General features: G+C 37.0%; 2 protein-coding genes across 3 annotated transcripts in view; one reads left to right on the top strand and one right to left on the bottom strand.

Moving 5' to 3' along the window:
• The window catches only part of LOC139963048 (leucine-rich repeat serine/threonine-protein kinase 1-like), a 495,817-nt gene extending 492,139 nt beyond the window's left edge, over positions 1-3,678 (top strand). Inside the window, exon 27 of the transcript XR_011791490.1 lies at positions 3,632-3,678. The gene's annotated coding sequence lies outside the window, so the exon portion shown is untranslated. The remainder of the gene's footprint in view (positions 1-3,631) is intronic.
• On the bottom strand, positions 328-19,948 carry LOC139963049 (protein C-mannosyl-transferase DPY19L3-like). Of its 2 annotated transcripts, none has more exons than XM_071963517.1 (17): positions 19,611-19,948; positions 18,022-18,310; positions 16,105-16,195; positions 14,982-15,106; positions 13,576-13,721; positions 11,714-11,837; positions 10,841-10,975; positions 9,501-9,632; positions 8,448-8,552; positions 7,777-7,850; positions 7,192-7,347; positions 5,792-6,023; positions 5,540-5,596; positions 4,404-4,486; positions 3,847-3,979; positions 2,671-2,826; positions 328-1,429 (listed from the first exon to the last, which is right to left on the bottom strand). In XM_071963517.1, exons 2-17 carry the CDS (start codon positions 18,304-18,306, stop codon positions 1,238-1,240), a joined length of 2,226 nt encoding a protein of 741 aa, XP_071819618.1. In that variant the 5' UTR covers positions 18,307-18,310; positions 19,611-19,948; the 3' UTR covers positions 328-1,237. The 2 variants fall into 2 exon arrangements, with proteins under 2 accessions (XP_071819618.1, XP_071819617.1); XM_071963516.1 differs by having other exon boundaries at positions 19,553-19,945.
• Between the last annotated feature and the right edge of the window lie 214 nt (positions 19,949-20,162).

Genomic DNA, 20,162 nt, shown 5'->3' on the forward strand with positions numbered 1-20,162 from the left:
ACAGTTCAACTGAATTTATAATGCAATAGTTTTTGTAAATAATATATGAATATCGTTGGTATTCTATTGGCACTTAAAAGTTTGATTGAATATCAAGTTAAAAATGATTTTTTTGTGTTCATGGATGGAAATTTCTTGGTAATGTTTTTTGATCAGGTAGTGACACTAAAGATGTCATGCTCCCCTAAGAAAGGTCGCAAAAATCCCTCTAAAAGATTAATCAAATATTTTCAACTACATTTCCTATTCAGTAAGCATTTGACAAGTCGCAATATTTCAGAATTAGGGACTACAAAAAATGATAAATGTTGGAGTAAAATTGTAATAAGGTATCAATCTCTTTACTCTCTCTAAATTGACTAGATAATATTTTGCTTCTCTTTTGAAAGCAAAGTTAACATTTTGTAGGATTTTAACTGTCCCAGGATGCTGCACCATTTGATGTCATAAAATTTTGATTTTTTTTGGGGGTAAGGACCCACAGTCCCCCCATACATGGGAGTTGCCATTCAACAACCTAAAGGGCCACATCCCTTGTTTATGAAATCCTTCATCCCTCTCTGGTCCATTCATATTCAACCCCTTAGGGGAAAGTTTTGTATTTGACCCCACCTTCAAAATCCTGAGCAAGCCACTGCTAACTATTGAGAAGTCCAATACAGACAATTCTGCGCCGATACATTCAACGCCGTGGCTTATGCTTCACGCTGGCGAACCTTTGAGGATTTTGTAGAGCTTTGTTATATTACAGGTGTGATTTGGTGAGCTAAAGAAACAGATTATGTCTTCATTTAACTCATTTTCCCAGTCCAGGAAGGTTTGATACCAAGATTGCTGCCAATTTGACACAAATTTCATCTTTAACCAAAACAATTCCTGATTGAAATGAGAAGTGAACCCAACCACATCTTTGTTCCTGTATGTAACTGGTATGATAGAGGCCTCTTGTGAGTGATGATCTCTCTGTATGAGAGAGATACAGAAGCCTTAGAAGTCATGAAATAGTCAAGAATAAATGAAATGATTGAAACAGCAAATCTTCTTAATCCAAGGTGTTGTGTCCTCAAGGTGAAAATTTCTGAATTACAAACAAGACTAGAGATCATGAAAAACAAGAACAGAAAAATTGGAAAACTAATTATAATAATACTGAATACATTAAGGTCAAAAGCCCCAATTCAACTGTTAAAATAGCGATACGTTACGCATTCCATCGTTAGGACAAGATGAAACTCCGTCATTGGGCAAGGATCTGTGTGGTGGTTGTAACCGACATGACTTGATAGATTCTGAACGTCTTATTTTGGAAGACTCTCTTGAAATATTGCACCTGTTCGGGAGTCTGTCGTCTGATGACTTCACAGAATCGTTCTCTGATGGTTCCTGGACCTGCTTCCTCTCTCCGTCCTTCCTTAGTGTAGTCTGGAGGCTAAAAACAGACACCAAAGAAAAACGACAACGACGATGATATACATTGCAAGTGGATCTCGCCATTTGCTACCAGAGAAACGAAAAAAGAGTGGTTGTATATTTCCTGCCAGTAGACATTAAAGACTCGCCCCAAACCGCGTGCCGCAATCTGAAAAAGTTAACTTTACGTTGTTTGCAAGTAAAGTTTATTTTGTGTCGCTACAAATGCAGACAGTAATGAAACGTGATACCTTGTTATCTTTCATCTAGACCTGAAATGTCAATCGCTGCTATGTACACTGTGTTGTGGGTATTGACCATAGCTGTATGTAGTGACTGTACACTAGTGTCTAAATACTGACAGTAGCAAGCTGTATGTGTATTTTCTCGATAGATGGTGGTGTCTAACACTTCTGTTACACCTCATTCGAAACTAGGTCAGATTACCAGCATGAGACGTTTCTTTGTGCGAGAGTCTTCAATGCCTTTAAGAACATGAACATTCAAATCAATACATTAACTGATGAGTGGAAGTGGCAGGGGATTTGATTCTAGCAAGTAAAAATTTTATTTTTGACATCTCATTTTCTTTAGTATGTGGCATGAATGGTGAAATTTTAGGCCTGCCTGCAACCCCGTCGACATTTCTGATCAAATTCACTCAGTTTTATCATACACATTCACATTTACTGACTAGTGGATTATTCCCAACAAATGTCTTTCATCCTTGCTAAACCAATCAGCCTAATAATTTAATGACAACAACCATAGAATTTTCTATTCAAAATTAAGTTAAGATATGAATGTTACAAAAGTGCCATAATTTATGCTACATTTTGAAGAGCAATGGACTAGTCTTTGTATTATAGGTATGTTGTTCTAACTACTCCACAAACTTATAGTGAAAACATTAAATACTGTGCTCTAATGTTGTTTGTGACAACTTGCTAATTGCTTTAAATTATCTTAAAAGCTACCAGTTATTTGTTCTATTCAACAAATTAATTCCATTGCAGAAACACTTCATTGAAGAAACACAAGCTATAAAATTTCTGACGTTACTCATCGATATAAAATATCACTCTGTAACATGAGACACATCATAGTGTCCGGGATTAAATCAACACAAGCTGTAACTGGCACCAAGAGGACTTACAATCACTGCCAGTACGATATGTAATTGAAGTGTAGTATTGAGCTTATCATATAACATATTCATGAATATTTATGAATATTCATGATATAGTTGGCGATACTCACATGCCCATTGGTTACGTCCATGATATCGATTAATCTGCACCCTTGATTGCTTCTAGCCAGACAAATGCTATCTTCCAAAATAATAAAGTCTGTTCCTATCTCTGAATGGATATCGTAAACCTCTTTTACTGACCGTTTTGCATAGACCTGATAAAGCTAAAGAGAGTGAGAGAGAGAGCAGGGAATTACCGTAGATGACTTGTGACGAAAGATCCCATGATTTTCATCTACAATTCATAACTTACTTGACATGCCACACCCAAGGGCATAACACCATCATGCCCTGTGTGGGCTGTGGCTGAGGGGTCAGTTTGGTAATGTTTCATACTATGTTTGGTATCTCTTCTAGGTTTCTGTGGTGAGTAATTTTTATTAAAGTACAGAGTTGTTCTTTCCAGTCTAACCCAAGAAATCAAGCAGCATTCCTTAGTTTTGTACTCGTTATATCAAGGTAATTCAGGGGAATTAGAGTGGTTGGGAGGGGTGCAGCACTGGAGTGGAGTCCTACCATCCCTTCTGGGGACAGCAGGGTGTGAAGATAGGAAAAAGAATGGGTACGGACAGCTTGACTAAACATAAAAACGATGTTTGTAATACTCTGTGATTGGAGTTGTAGGGTGGGTGGATCTAGTCTGTGAGTTGTATATTAAAGGCATTGAAGACTCGCCCCAAACCGTGTGCGGCCATCTGAAAAAAATTAACTTTCTGTTGCTTGCAAGTGACGTTTTGTTTGTGTCGCTACAAAATGCAGACAGTAACTGAAACGTGATACCCTAATTGTTATCTTTAGTTGGACCTGAGATGTCCATCGCTGCTGTGTATACTGTGCTGTGGGTATTGACCGAAGCTGTATGTACTGACTGTAAACTAGTGTCTAATTGCCTACGGTAGCAAGCTGTGTGTGTATTTTCTGGGATGATGGTGGTGTCTAACCCTTCTGTTACACCTCACTCAAAACTAGGTCAAATTACCGGCATTAGACGTTTCTTTTTGCGCGAGTCTTCACACCCTTTAAGTTAAATGCAAATGTAAAGAACAGGGAACAATGAGTAACTCATAACATAAAACAATAAAACATTCATACTCTCTTATCACTACAAGTTATTAGTAGATAATGAAAGTGCCCCCCCCCCCCACCAAAAAAAAAAAAAAAAAAAAAAAAACGAAATTTCTTACTTGGAAAGTCACATTCCTAAGCATTTTATCTTCAAAGTGTGGATGGTTGGTGAGTTTCCTCCCAGTGCAGAGTTTGACCCCGGCTAGGAGCTGCATGCTACCACTAAAAGAAGCCTCCTGAGGTGTCTGTTGACTTTTAAATCAAAGATTGTAAGATTCCTAGTGTCATAGATCAGTGTCCAAAACCAGCACATAAATGATAAAAGATACTTTGTCACTTTGGAAATTCAGGGTTTAATAACATCCAAGAGTCTGTTTTTTTCCTGTACTATCCATTTTTATCACATTTTTTTAATTTTATGGTTAGTTATATAATTCTTCACCTCCCCCCACCCCACCCCCCTTTATGATACCATATCAGCTGATGATACCTTTCACCCATTCTTGACATAACATTACTTACGGTCAGTGACTCTTAGAGGGGCCACCACTCTTCATGAACTTAACTACAAGAGGTTGCACTTTCTAGCGAGTGCATCAAAGACTGTTGTCAGAGAAGGTGAAATTTATGCCCTCCGGTGAGTGTTAGGAATCTTGCCAAAGAGAAGCCAACTTACTTGATCCAATGCATGAGTTCTACTGTATCAGGATCATAAAACTCTCTCAATATTTCCAGTTCTGATGACATAGTTGGTAGCGACTGTTGAAATATAAGGAAACATTGATTCCAAAAATGCAATTATTTTTAAAGAAAAGCTTGAAATATAAACAATATCAGTACAAGAAGAGAGAAACAATTCGGTTCCCCACTTTTACTAAGAGCATATTGCTACAGAACAAGCTTGGATTTGGAAGGCTGATGAGGAATTTTGTTGTTAAGTTTGGTTTTATATGTAGTTTGAAGTTGATACATTTGTTTCCCATAGTTGCCATCAATTTAACTTGACATAGCGACAGATAAGTTCTGATCGGAGGCACTGATGCCACTTTAACAAGAACGATGGCACTTTCTGAGTGTTTACAAGCTAAATGGCTATCCTTGACATTTTCATATAGTGGTTTACATTATTCAATAATGTTAACCTTCTAAGTTATTAAATCATCCATCTAACCACTTATAACAAAGCTAACAGGAGACCGATAAGGAGGTGGGTTGAGGGGAGAAGAAAGCGAAGTAAGAGTATGAGGTAATATGTACCAATGTGTGTGCATCTTTGGGAAAGCAGTTTCAAAAGAAAGATTAAGTAGTTACATTAGTAAAGTGAATAGAAAATTAAGATAAACAGATACCAATATACCAGGTATATCGATATACCGACGCACCCGAACTAGTACTTACTCTGGACACCAGGTGAAAAATACTGGGTATTACCGGGTATTCCTGGTAAATAGATATACCACGCACCCGAACTAGTACTTACTCTGAACACCAGCTGACGAATACCTGGCATTACCGGGTATACCCGGTATATCAATATACCGACGCACCCTAACTAGTACTTACTCTAGACACCAGCTGAAGAATACCTGGTATAACCGCGTATACCTGGTATATCGATATACCGATTCACCCTAACTAGTACTTAACCTGGACACCAGCTGACCAATACCTGGTATTACCGGGTATACCCGGTATATCAATATACCGACACACCCTAACTAGTACTTACTCTGAACACCAGCTGACGAATACCTGGTATTACCAGGTATACCTGGTATATCGATATACTGGCACACCCTAACTAGTACTTACTCTGGACACCAACAGTGACAACACAATCACGACAACAGAGTTCCTGATAATATCGACCTGAAGGAGTTCAGAAGAGATAAGAAAATATAAGAAAACATATCACTGATGATCAACAGATTAAAATGGATCAGGTTGGTTAAAGCTGAATACATTTGAATCACAGTGTTAAAAATATTTTCCTCTTCAATGTATATTTGACATTGCCTATCACCAAGATATATATCCCTTTAACTGGTGTAAATATAAACTTACCAGCCATTTAGACTCGATTCCAACCTTGGCTAAAACAACTCTCCACGTTGACCGACAGCCGACCCCAAAGGCTGAGATGACACAGACCTGTGGAGTCCACACGTATTTCATTCTCATCACCACCCAAGCCATGACTCCAAAGAGGGCGCTCTGCATGGCATGGTAGCAGAGCTCCGAGTTGGAGGTTATAAAATACTGTCTAGCTGCAGAGGCATCATCAACTTTTGTCCATCTGAGGAGATGGAAAGACCTCAAAAAACCTGAAGGACACGTTTACGATGATATCAACTGACTAAAGTTAAAATGAGGTTGATACCATCCACTATATAATACTCTCAATGAACCAATATTTGCTAGTATTGCATTGAAGCTAGCATGCTATAAAGTCCAGTTATGGGCACTCATGTGTATGTTTTCCCTTCCTGGGACAGCTTATTTTTTTAATTTAAGACTCCTCCTGAATGTCTGGGAATAATTTGGAAGGACAGAAACCCCCAAAAGACTTGGAGTCAAGGCCAATGACCTCTCACATTGCATCTTTTGAAAACCTGACTTAGTTGGTTTATGAATATGAATCAATATTTTGCATGCACATTGCTTTTCAGACAATGGTAAAGGTAGTTGATGAATTGTATTATTTAACCCGAGACACAATCGGGATTGCTTTCATAGGCTACTGATTCATTCACACAGTCACTATCATAGAATACAGAATATATGAACACAGTGTCTCTATCTTTAAATTGGATGATCATATAGATGCATATGAAAGACAATCCCTCCCCCCTCCCAAAAAACAAAAATTATAATGAAATAAACATTTGCTTTAAGTGCAATAAATTCCAGCAGTAGCACATGTTAAATCACATCTAGTAATAACTAGAAATACATATTTGTATTAAAGAAAATAAGATGGAAAATAAGAGGAGAAATATTAACTAAAAATATCTCCGAAATCTTTAATTTTTAATGACTGCAGGCTTTGTGATATAATTTTACTTGACTTACTCAATATATAAGTCTTGTAAAGTTAAAATTAAATCAAAATCTTGGTATCTCTCAGGCAGAAAACAATTTTGGTTTGCTGGTTATGTGTTCATCCTATGTATTTCTATCACACACTGTAGGTTAATGATGTTGGTTGGGTGCATAAATATGTGGTTAGGAAAAAGGGACTTGGAGATTTGGAATAGGGTGCAAGGTTGGGCTCCAAGGGTGGAGGGCCAGCAATTTACCCTCAGCCAAACATTTTGGGTGAAATTGGTCAAAATTGGGGATATGTGGTCAGTTCTGTAGATGGTGAGCAGATTTCTAATTCTAGATAAAAGTCTCCTCCCTTCTCAAGCTAAACTGGTCACGTATGTCTACCATGGGTGTATGTCACTTCTAATTACACTTACATTCTGTACACCGCCGTTACCATGGTGATAACAAGAAGTCCGAACATCGTGGGCAGATAACAGAGGAAGACGACCCCACTGCTGAGTTCCTCCAACGTCGTCCAAGGCATAAATTGAAATGCAGAGTTACACATGTAGAGTAGGACATCAAATTCACTGTAAAACAGAAACCACAGTAAATATGAATATTCATGAAGTAACCTTAATTAAAGGAGTACCCAGTAATCCAAACCTTCTTTGCTGTGAAGGATATATATATATATGCCAAGAAAATGTACTCTTTTGGTTCCGAAAAAGCATTTTCTTTTGAATACAGCTACCCCCCCCCCCCCCCCCCCTTAAGTTTATACCTTTCTGTAATAATAATGTGAAATGAGACCGATTTAACTAATATTTGCTAGTTATTTACATTGTTTCTAGAATGCTAGAAATTCAAAGTTTGGACAAACTTAGGTAATAGGATTGAATAACACCAAGACAAGGTAGGACAATTTTTTTCATAATCTGTACCTACATGACACATTAATAATTGGAATACTACTTAATTGTATTAATTAATTGGTTAAGCCTTTCAAAATCTCTTACCTTCCATTAGAGTAATCAAACTTTGATGACAAGAATCGGAATATATGTCCGTCATCCTCTGTTCCAATCAGATACTAGAGAAATCAAAAGACAAAACTTCAGGTATGTCATTAACACTAAGAATATAAGGGGAGGGGGAAGGGGAAGGGGAGGGTGGGGGATTTAGATAGGACAGTACTTTTGAATATTCATTAGACTTGTGTTATCTCTTCAATACCAAAGCACACAAGAGAAACATTCAAATAAAATAATTTATTACAAAATATTTGAAACTATATGAAGAATGCTGCAATACAATCGGAGTAGTTGGTTTTACTGGTCTTGAAATTGCAGGTTAATTTTTTTTTTGAAGATGATGATAAATTTTGTATAAATGGGTAATTAATTACCTATAAGAACAATAACACATAACAAAAAAATCTGAAAGGGGAAACTGATACTCCAATAAATATGCTAGAATTACTTAATATGGTCACCTAGTAAGTGTCATCATTGCTAAGTCTCTCATAGTACACATAGATTGAAACGAAACGTGATATCAAACATCATAAATAATTAAATAAATAAATAAATAAATAAATAAATAAATAAATAAATAAATAAATAAATAAATAAATAAATAAATAAATAAATAAATAAATAAATAAATTGAATTGAATTGAAGTTATTACCTTTGTGATGAGAAAGAGAAATAGGAAATAACCAGTAGCATGAAGTAACCTATAACAATTCCAGAAGAGGTTCTTGAAGAATCCAGGCCCCTTGCTCACATCTGGCTATAAAAGGACCAAAAAAAAACCCAACATAGAATTTATATGAAAGTGGTAACATACTTATCTCAAGTTTAACGCTTATGCTAATCAGGGGAATAACCCAGGATATAGCATAGCAAAATCTACAAGATGCTAAACAGGTGCAAAGATGTTTAGCAGTTTTTGTATTCACAACCTATGTTTATTTTCAGCATTTTAAAATAAACAAACATAATATCATAAACAAACATCAGCCGGTGCCTTTCAATCATAAGGTCCTAAGTTCCAGTCACTCCAAGATAAATGTACGTCGTCCAGTTACAGAGTTGTTGACAATTGCCATTCATAATCATGGACGTTAAATATGAATCTAAGACTGACTTCGGTCACCTTGCGGCTTTGATAAGCCAATGATGGCTTCTTTGCGAGTTCTATCTAATATACTAGGAGGATCTAATATACATACATATGTCAAAACATTGTTGGCTGCGAACATCCGTCACACTTTTTAAGTTCATACAAAGTATCTAACCCCCCCCACAAGAGGGGAAAAGAAAGGGTGGGTGGGGGAGAGGTGGAATGTCATACACTAAACTGACACACTGAGATAACACTATCCAATCCAGAAAAATTATGCCTTGTTGCAAAATTGAATTAATTAAAACTCCTGAATATGTATAAATTTTTCCTTTTTTAGTTGTAACTAAATCAACAACATAACAGGCTGCAATCGGGCAAGCAAATCTTGTACTTACAAATTTAATACAAAAAACCCATCCCACCCGCTCTGAAAGAAAGAAAGAAACAATCAAATGAACAAAAACCGTTTCACTTTTCCTCTTTATGGAATTTTGCTTATATGTAGTCTTACAGTGCCCTAGATACTTTTGGTATCACAAAAACTTCCCATTAATTTTATTTACACAAATCAGATCAAATATAATTCTGTAATTAAAATGGGTTTGTTATTACCAGAAAATGCAGTTGTAGACATGCTGCTAAGGAGAAGCTCTGAGCAACTGATGCTTTTAGCATCGCATTATTAAACTGCATGAATGCCACCAGCGGTAGGATAATAGCAATGCTCATCAATAGAGACTCCACCTAGAGGAAAAAAATGAAGTGAAATCTGATGGCATCCATTTTCATGTTTGAAGAAAGTCAAACAAAGTTTGTAATCTCCTCACATGCATATAATTTATAACCTAACGATTGATCCTTCAATAGCCAAAAAAATAAATAAAAATAAAATAAAAACTGTTAAAATTGTTAAATTCTTTGGACTGCCAAACTCTTAGGTTGCATAGCAAATAAGAGGAGATTGAAATCATAGACAATTTCACTACGATCATACTTTTTTAAAGATTCAAAAAGGCCAATCAAAAGGGCCGACCCATAAATCAGGAGTTGAATTTTGCAATATGTTTTCTGTATTTCCAGCAGTCATTAAAAGAATCAACTAAGTTAACCTTGGTATCTCGAAATAGTTTGCGGTTTTTGAAAGGATTTAGATACTCTATCATGAGTATGCATTATGTACATACACATTATTCATTGTCTTGTTTCTTTGCAGACAATGGTATATAATTAACACAAAACAATGTCTTACTGAACCACAGTACACTGAGTACAAAGACATTAAGCCAGGTCCCCCAAATCATGGAATGCCCACTGTTGAAACCATGGAGTGCTAACAGTGCAAAGACTGAAAATGCTTGTGACATTGTAACTAAAATGTGTAAAAGTAAGTTGGCCTGATGTTTCGATACTAGCAGGATCTTCTTCAGAGGTTAAATGACAAGTAACAGTAACAGAAGGGACAAAAACACGCACAGAATACAGACAGGTTAATGAGTACTGTGAACACAATGAGATAGATGTAAGGGGATTGGTAGACAAGGGATGGAGAGAAGAAAGCATTGTAACTAAAATGAACCATCAGGAAAAGTTCCAAAAAGGACCAATGGAACACATGATTTTTTGTCTTTCTTCAGTAATCATCAGCATTACTTTTTTATGCTTATATGCTAAACAGGATGAAATAAAGTAGTTTTTGTTTGGAATTAATTTAATGCATTTTAGTACTTTTGTTGACAAAGCAGGAATATTCTGTAGAGGGATCAGGGACATGGGTTGGGACGGAATAATGTGCAAAACTTTCGCCTCTTCTACAGGTCATGGTGGGTACATTTAAGAGTGTCATGATAGTCCATCCCCATCGACTATCAAGATTCCTGAAATCTGAAAGAGCCCCAAGATAGATCCTGCTTATAAAATAAAAAGAACACAAGAGATATTAACAAGTATTCTACCTTCCTTGAGGGGATGATGCTCAGAAATGCACAGATATATAAGCTGATTGCCTGTAGTAACAGTATAAACTGTGAAAACTGCCAGGTAATTGTAAAACAAATGGAAGAAACCACCACGGCTGCCAGCTTTAGACTCTGTAATTAAAACAAATAAAAAAGGTGGTTTTAAAGGTCATAAATCTAGTATAAATAATCACAAAGATATGATTATATTAATACATTATAATAATAGGTATTCACTCACAATAATATCTATCATATAACTTGAGTACCTCTTGTGGTTATTTCACAGTACGCCAATGAAAAAACATCGAGGTATCAGTGACAATCCCTTGAAATCCAAAGGGATTGTGCGGGGATCAAGAGGGCGATTTTTGACACACGATGACACAGATCTGTCAGTCTTTCCCTCTCTCACACTGGGGAAACTCCATCACACAGGTTCACGTAGGAATCTGTGACAGCTTGTGGCAAGATATTCAATGTGTGAGACAGAATTGTCCAAGTTTTCCATGTAGGCCAATAATTGTTTTATCCTTGGTTTGGATTGTGTCAGGTTTGCCAATACAGAAACACACATTTTCTCGCTCACTTGTCACAAGTATGTGTCAAAGTCCATGTTTTCCACACGCTTTAGGAATTCATGAAAACATGTGATTTCAGCAAATTCATGTACAAATGTCATTGTTAGGCTGATATAGACAACTTCTGTCAATTATTTTTTATCAAGGACATTTTCTCAAGGGTGATTTCGCCAGAAATGTTGGTGAACAGCAGAAGTGATCGTAAACTTTGAAGAAAAAGTAGTAGTTAGTTTCACCCTCCCTTTAAAATCTTATAAATATTATCCAATATTTTTGAAATAAAAAGTACCTCTCTTCCTTCCTTAGCAGATGACCTCAGGTACAGGGTTACCGAGAAAAGTTGTACGTACAAAATCGGAATGGCAAAACTCTCCCGGAGTGGTACGGTAAAATCGACCCTCGTTGTATGAGACCTGTCGGTAATGCAAAGATATTTTTTTTAAGTTCAAAACAAAAACCATGTACTGATCCTCATGAGGAGTGAGTATCTACCATTTATAGGACTGAGCCACTAGGACTGAGCCATCATGACCCCTCCCCCAACCCCCCAAATATATTTAAGTCAATTTGCTTAGAAGTACTAGTCTTAACTCAAGTAGGCGGCCTACACATTTGCATGTATGTAAATGTACACACATGTAGTATTTGTGGTTTCGTATTCATATAAACATCAAGATTCATTGGATCCTGGTAGGATCGAAACATCAGGCCAACTTTCTTTTACACATTCTCTCTAGTGGATAAGCAGTTTGCTAACAGTTTTATTTTATTTCTAGTTTAAGATTCATTGGATTCAGTACATGTATGTGCTCAGCAAACTCTTTGACCCACGACCCAGTATCTTCTCTAAGGACTGACCCACTGGCCACCACGACCCGCCCTACCTCCCCCTCCCCCACCCCAGACACTCTGACTCTTCCTCATACAAAAAAAATACCATGTACTGACACTCATGAAGTGTGAGTACAATTACAAGATATTGAACCTTGTGTACTCTTAAATTGTACTCAGTTACTTTTGTACCTTACGTGTCTTCCTGGAAGACAAACGTATACTGAGTGGATGTAGAAAGGCTACACAGAGAGGATGAAGAAGATATGAAAATGCCTTGAAAAATGTTTCTCTGATGTAAGAGAAAATTCTGACTGACGTAATGAAACTATCATTTCGGACAAATTTTGAATGATTTTTTTTCTGGTTGTCCTACAAACAACCTGGTTTCACCTCTTTTGGTTGTCAGAACAGTAAATTTGGTAGTCCCCCCCAAAAATGTAATAAAATATAAACAAAGAATGACAATTATGTACACTGTAGGACAGATGTGTAGGTTAGTGAATGGCTAGAACACCAGCTTTGGGCTACTAAAACTCTACTTAGAGTGGATCGAAGGTCAAACCACCGTTTTTTTATTTGATTTCAGTATCTCGAAAGTGACGAAAGGTGATACCAATTTGATCATTTCACCTATTTCGGGGTCTTTAGTTACAATTACACCATCTAAATTTGATGTAAACAGCATGACATGCTGATTTTGGTTGTCCTAACCTTGGAGGATAGCTAAGAATCTCCCTTGCATGATCGACAGTGCCTACAGTCACAATATAGTATAAAAGCAGTGATGAGTTTGCTCCTACATATTGTTAACAATGATAGATGAAATGTGTAGATAAGCTTGCGAGTGAATGAATGAGTGAATGAATGTAGTAACAGAGTCTTACATAACCATCACACAAGACAAGCCGACAACGCTCATTGCTATTTTTACCATAGTAACAGGGAAATTCGGTCTTCGTAATAGAGCAATACAAATTTGGAATGATCTATCAAAAAAGTTTTAGTCTATACCTTCAAAACCCACATTCACCAGACATTTGGAAAAAAAATTTATAAACTCGTTCTAGTATTATATAATCTATTCACGTATCCATATCAGCATCATCAGGTTATCATTATTGTATATTTAATCCTTACGTACTCTATATAATGTTTTATTTATATTTGTACATTTTTTTGCCCTTTTCTTCCAGGGAGTCTCCTACTTTGTTAAGTCTTTTTAAGACTTCCTTTTACCATCGTACACAATTGGGGATAAAACAAATAAATGAATTTAATGAGTTAGAATATTTCGGTGAAGAAGTTTTTGTACTGTACCTGTTACAAACATAAAATGCAGAGGCAAGCAGACCTGAAAGCCATGAATTACCCAGCAACCAACCAAGCCCAAATAGAGTTATGAGATAGATGCCATGCAAAGCAAAGATGAAATGAATGTAAAAGATGATTGGTGAAAGGTAGTCCTGCAAAGATGAAAAGAGTTCAGAGGGAGCAACATTTTTATCATCCGATAGCACGAAAATATGCAGTGAGTGAAAGTAAGCCGAAATTTGCTTAAACCTTTTGTCAGAAACTATAATTTGAGTGAGGGCCTGCTTCCTGTTATCCAACCTTTTGTTGATTTCTTCTTCATAACCAGTTTTATAGCTTTTCCTTCATTCCTTTTGATGCTACACTTTGCTTTAAACTTGTCGCACACAGGAACTGGAGGTACAGGTAGCATAGTTACCCATTAAGGAAGGAAAGGATGAGATACCTATAAAGATGATTTCTCTACCAACAGTCAACAAATGTCACACTACAACCCTGGAAGCAGATTGGAAGTTAAACTTCACAGGTTTGTAAAGTAAAACGATGATCAAAGGTTTCCATACGAATATTTTATCCTGCTATAAAGCCACCAAGAATGAACATAATTATTAATAATGAATATGAAATGGAATGGTAATGAAATGAAGAATATCTCTCAAGAACATATATATTTTAATTATAAATATATCTTTCCAAAAAAATGTTGTGTTTACGTGTCGTGAAACACTGCTCGCAAAAATCCATAAAACACTTCTCAATTCCTGTAAACTGACGTACACTAATACAAGAGCTTGCAGTGCTAGGTAAACTTAATGATAACCAAAGTCTGCTTAATCTCTGTAATCAATTTCAACTTTACACATGAATTAATGAATTTTATACGGAAATAAAATATTTATGCATCTTTAGGGCCTCTTGAAAGTCATCACATGGGGACCATCTTACCCTCCAACTTTTTATTTTATTTCTGCCAATGCCTGCAATCCTCCCCCCCCCCCCCAAAAAAAGAAAAAAATTGCCATTCAATTGATGGCACATATGCAAACATTCTTTTCCAAATTACCCAAAGCCCTGAAAATGCTTTCTGTAGATATTAAATATCTAACGAAACATGGAGGTCACAATCGTGGTGCAACAAATTTCATGCTAATGTTCTTGCTTGTGTTACTTATATTTTACATTATTTTGCATCGTAACTTGTCAATTCTTCAGTCATACGCATAAATGCGGTCTGATGATCGGATCTCTCCCACTCCAAGAACACACCAATAAATTTCATTAATGGGTAAGACTTCAGACAGACAGATAAATCTGGGGTTTTTATTTTTTATATTTTTACTAGCTTATTTTCTTGTTACTCATATTCCTAATACTCCGAATATATGAAAATGAGGGAGTGAAAACAGACTTACTGAGATAAATGGTAAGTTTCTGTACATTGCAGCCAGCAGAACCTCTTGGTATATATTGAACCTGTTCAACACATTGATGGTTCTCCAGCTCTCCGTCGTGGTATCATGTTGGAGGTTATACCATCCTGCGCATGATCAAGGTGTGATGAGAAAACAATCAGATGGGAGAGATGTTGGTGGGGGCATAACGGTTGGAGGGGGGGGGGTGGGATGGGAAAGAAAGAAAGGTTGTTAGTTTTTTCACAAGTTAAAAATTGAATTCTACTTTTACATGAAACTTTGCAGAATATGAGCAACTAACACTCTTGGAAAATGGTTTTTGCAATTACACGAGTCGTGAGATGCAAACCTGTTTATTTCCTCGAACATTTTATCCTTTAATTTGAACGTTTAAGTATACTGTACTGGTTCAAAACTTTGTGGCAAGAGACAAGCTTAAATTTAAGAAATTCTGGATTTTCTATAATTTGCTAATTTTGCCAAATTTCATGAATAAATGATCAACCTGTGCTCTAATTCAAAACTATCTGAAGATGATGTTGGACACATGACTGGTTAGAGCCACATTCAGTATTATCTTAAATCATTGTCCTTACTTTAATAAATTCCTCTAAAACCCTTTACTCAAACACCAAATCCAAACAGAAAATTAAGTGATAGCTATTTAGAACTCCCAGATCACTTGACCATGAAGTGAAATCAGGGAGCTTCCCAGAAAATCTTTAAAATAGTCAGCTGCATTTATTAAGTTTTCGTCACCCTCAAGGAAGTTTAATCAGCAAACTTCTCATGTTTAAAAGGAAAGTATCTGGTCATGTTTTAATATTAAGGTCAGTCAACAATCTGTAAATATTACACTCAAATGTGGGAAAGAAATTGAAGATGGACAGCTGGTTCAAAAAGACTTTTTCTTATTCAGTACTATATGTGGGGTCAGTGAAAGTGGTATATATGTTGTGAAGGTAATGGTTGCTTGGGGTAATATTCAAGTGTAGCTCTGATTAAAAGAAAGTGTCACTTTGAATCTTATTGTACACTTAAGCTGGTCAATTTGTGCAATCTTATGTTAACCCATAGGGTAGTGCCTTGGGGAGGTATAATAAGAAGAAGCTTAATATATAACCTTGCCAGAAAGATGGGGCCTGAACCATCATTTTGTAGTAGGAATAGTAAAGACCTGCTTCTGTTCTGAACGATATTTCTCTCTCCACCTCCTGAAGGACAAAGGAACATTATGCAGATTGATCCAATGCTAATTACATATGCAAATTAGTCCAATGCTAATGACCGTAGTAAATGCAACGAGAAAAGGTTGGATGAATCATAAACAGGAGTGTTAGCTCAGTGGTTAAAGCCAGTGCCTTCCAATCATCAGGTCCCCGGTTCGAGTCACTCCAAGATTAATGTATGTCATCCAGTTACAGAGTTGTTGAAAATTGACAATTCATAATCATGGACGTTAAATATGGAATGTAAGAGAATGAATTCGGTCATCTTGTGGCTTTGGTTAGCCAATGAGGCTTCTTCGCGAGTTCCTGCTTGCAGGAGGATTTAAAAAAAATAATACATACAAATGAATAATAATGGGACAATCACTCCAAACTGTGAGGGTGGAGAGAGTGAGGGAGGGAGTGGGGGTGGGGTGAGGATTGAGGACAAAGTAACTAGAAACTTGAGATATCTATATGTAAAGACATTTTAATATGATTAATGGTTGTGCAACAAGAACTATCCTGATTTCCCCTGTCAGTGATTACAGGAGGTTTGTGTAGGGTGGTTGTGAGGAGAAGGGAGAGGGGGGGTGGTCAGAAGTTATGAAATGACAGCCTACACCCTAGCAGATGTTAAAGTTCTTTGTGTCTAATTGTAATGCTACTAGTACTTAGTTTTGAATGCCAGACTATTGCAATCAATGAGTCTGAATAGAATATAAAGCATCTCAAATATCACTGTTTTTGAGGTTTTATTTTGGCAAAGAACTTAAGCAACAGGTACTCAGCAATCACGTCTAACTTTTGTTAACTACAGTATATGTCAGCTTTGCCATCCAATCTCTCAACTACTTCCACCTGGTTGATTAACTGGACCAACAACTAACGCATTAACGAACATGTCTGAGCAGTGCTGTACAACCACAAGGTAATCCTCACTTAATTAGGGGAGAGATAAACTGAAATTTGCGAGTGGAACTACCTGTACATGTATTTATAAGGTACTGTATCTCATTACATACCGAGTGGAATCTCTACCCTTGTTCATGTTTGAGACATAAGGAATATATGACCCCACAATCGCTGTATCGTTTGTACAATGTGCTGTGGGTACTGATCGCAGAGCTCTGTATGTACTCACTGTACACTAGTGTCTAATTACGAGGGGTAGCAAGCTGTGTGTGTATTTTCTGGGATCGATGGTGGTGTCTAACACTTCTGTTACACCTCATTCGAAACTAGGTCAGTTGACCCGGCATTAGACGTTTCTTTTTGCGCAAGTCTTCACACCCTTTAAGGTTGCAACTGATCAAGCCATTGCCATCTTTAAGTTGTGTTAGCTTCAGTCGGGAAAACTGACCATGCACTTTCTAGAATGAGTCAGCAGTGTGTGGTGGTTGTCGAGTAGAGCTGCACTGTTTCTACCAATGTAGCCAATCACAGGAATAAGCATTAGCATGTGATCTATATGAGCACCCCTCGTTAGCAGAAAAGAGTCATTGTGTGTGTGTAGGTGGGGGGGGGGGCAGTTTTAAGTCCATCATTCCTCACGAATATCGAAAAGTAGGACACGACTGTTGATTTGAGTCAGTTACTTTACACAAAGTCTTGCATAAAGCCAAGTGAAAACGCTGCAAGAAACAGTCACATCAAATACAGCCAAATCATAAAAGGAGAAAAAGGAAAATTCTGTAATGGATGAAACATCTTCTTTGTTCAGGAACAACAATCGATGTGTTGGAGGTCTTGAATAGTTTAAATACAGGCATGATCAAGTTGGGGGTTCACTAGGGAGGAAGGTTAATTATGTGTTTTACTATCATACTCACCATGATATTAGAAAACCACAATCTATTTTCATGAAGTGTGTAGAGATACCACGCATAAACGGCACCGACCAGACACATCACTACCGTACCAAGGATGAAATTAATGTGGCCCAGATAGCAGCTGAGGGTAACGACTTCAGGCTCTCCATCTTGGAAAGGACTAGAATCGCCGTCGCGTGAGTTCTGAACTGTTTCTAAAGTTTGGCATTCTCCTCTACTCGTGGTTTGTTTGTTATCACCAGATCCAAAACTTTCCTCTTCTGCCCCTGATAGTCTCTTTCTCATTTTTCTCAAAACATGAAAAGAATTGTGAGAAGAACAAAAGATCCATACATCAACTCACTATGTAACACACAGGCTGCTTAACACCGAGCTGCTTAAAGCACATGCATTTACCACATGGTACATTCTCTCACTGCGAATAACTTTACTGGTGATAAGAGTGGTTCAAGCGCTACTTGACAAACAAAATTGTTTCCTCTTAAATTTTTGAAAGTTTCTCTGCAAAACAATTATCAACCCAAGCAGACTTGGGGGTGGGAGGTCAAAGATACACACTTCAGAAAGTTTAGAGTCTAAACACCCCATTGAAAACGCTCAGTAATTATACCACACCAAAATGGTTTTGAAAAGCCCTACTAATTTACGGTGAACATTTCCAAAAACAAGCTTTGTTCTCTTCCGTTCAAGCAGCATTACAAAGGGCATACCTTGTACTTTCCTTGAACTTGATATAAAACTGAATGTTCAATCATCGATTCTTTCAATCGGAACCAATACCAGCCAACTGAAAGCCTCGTAAGAAAAAGGTTGGATGTCATTCTTCAATTAGCAGGAGATTTACACTGCAATGTGTGTAAATCTCCATGCATGCTGCATTACACTCGAAACCGTACACAACAAACAGCATGAAATGAGGTCCATTGGAAGCCTATTGCTTTGCATTTTTGTAAGAGTTATTTTGCCAAAGGCATCCTAACATGTTAATTCAAGTTGTACTGGTAGTCTGGTAGCTAGTTTTTGAATCATGAAAATGTATCCTTCTTTAGCAAAAGACAGAAGTTGTGAAGGGCCTAGCTCTCCGAGTTTAGCGTAAATGTCCACGGCAAGTTCCACAAAAAGATTAACGGTGTTGCAACAAAATATTCCTAATACCATTGATTATGGGAGTATTAACATACTGTAGTCCAAACCCTAACTAAGTTGTAACATGAATTGAGTTTGAAAGTTATGGCCTAACACAGTAACACTAGCCTAACTATAACTAAGTTAGCAATAGCAGTAACATAATTAAATATGCTAGTCGGCCTACTGTAGGGCCTAGTCTAGTTGTAACATAGTGCTCATCAAATTGAATAGTGAAGTCCTAATCACATCTGCCTTGTTGACGTTACCTTCTTCAAACAAATCATAATTGAAAGTAACATTTTGCTAGCCCCATGCATTTGGCCTATGGATACAAACTGTTTCTACTGAGACTTTGCGTTAGGCTATGATAATTAAATTAGCCTAGGCAAGTCCATAAACTTACCTTTGAAAATTGGTACCACGAAAAGGCTACGAACTGAGGAGATTGAAACGTTTCTTACGATTGCTCCCAGCTTGAACTGGCTCTGATGAACACTTAATGTGGTTATGCCTAGGTCACATAATTTGCACCAGCTTACAAAATTTGCCTCGGTTCAAGGTTTGGCAAACTCTCAGTTTTGGCCGCGAGTAATTGACTTCAGGTGACCGATTGACCAAGCCTACGATGAACATGCAAATCTTACGAGACTGTCGGAAGCTAGCAGCCATTAACGAAATAACGAAAAGGACACTATGGTGACACACAACAGGGGGCAACTGGGGATACTTATTAGAGGCGTGCAAGGAGATGTTAGTGTATTTTTTGCCTTTCAAATTAGATATTTCGAGTTATGGAGTGATTTGAGGGGGTGGAAAGTTTCAAGAAAGAGACGTGGTATTATATAGGCCTAGGTTCACTTTTATCGGTAACAAAGCTTACTTCTTGACCAAAAATGACAATATTAAGAGTTTACCGCTATTTCAAATTCGAAAACATCCTAAAGTTAACCCAACAAGTCTCCAAACAATGCTAATATTTCAAAATTAACTTAATTAAGTTATGGAGGTCAGAG

The sequence above is a fragment of the Apostichopus japonicus genome, chromosome 21, assembly GCF_037975245.1.
Source record: "Apostichopus japonicus isolate 1M-3 chromosome 21, ASM3797524v1, whole genome shotgun sequence".
Classification (NCBI taxonomy): domain Eukaryota; kingdom Metazoa; phylum Echinodermata; class Holothuroidea; order Aspidochirotida; family Stichopodidae; genus Apostichopus; species Apostichopus japonicus.

Coding starts and splice junctions, on each gene's coding strand:
- LOC139963049 (XM_071963517.1), bottom strand. CDS start 18,306: ATGAGAAAGAGACTATCAGGGGCAGAAGAGGAAAGTTTTGGATCTGGT. Junction 6,024..7,191: donor GTAACGGCGGTGTACAGAAT/GTAAGTGTAATT, acceptor CCATCTCCTCAG/ATGGACAAAAGTTGATGATG. Junction 4,487..5,539: donor TGTCACTGTTGGTGTCCAGA/GTAAGTACTAGT, acceptor ATATTTCAACAG/TCGCTACCAACTATGTCATC.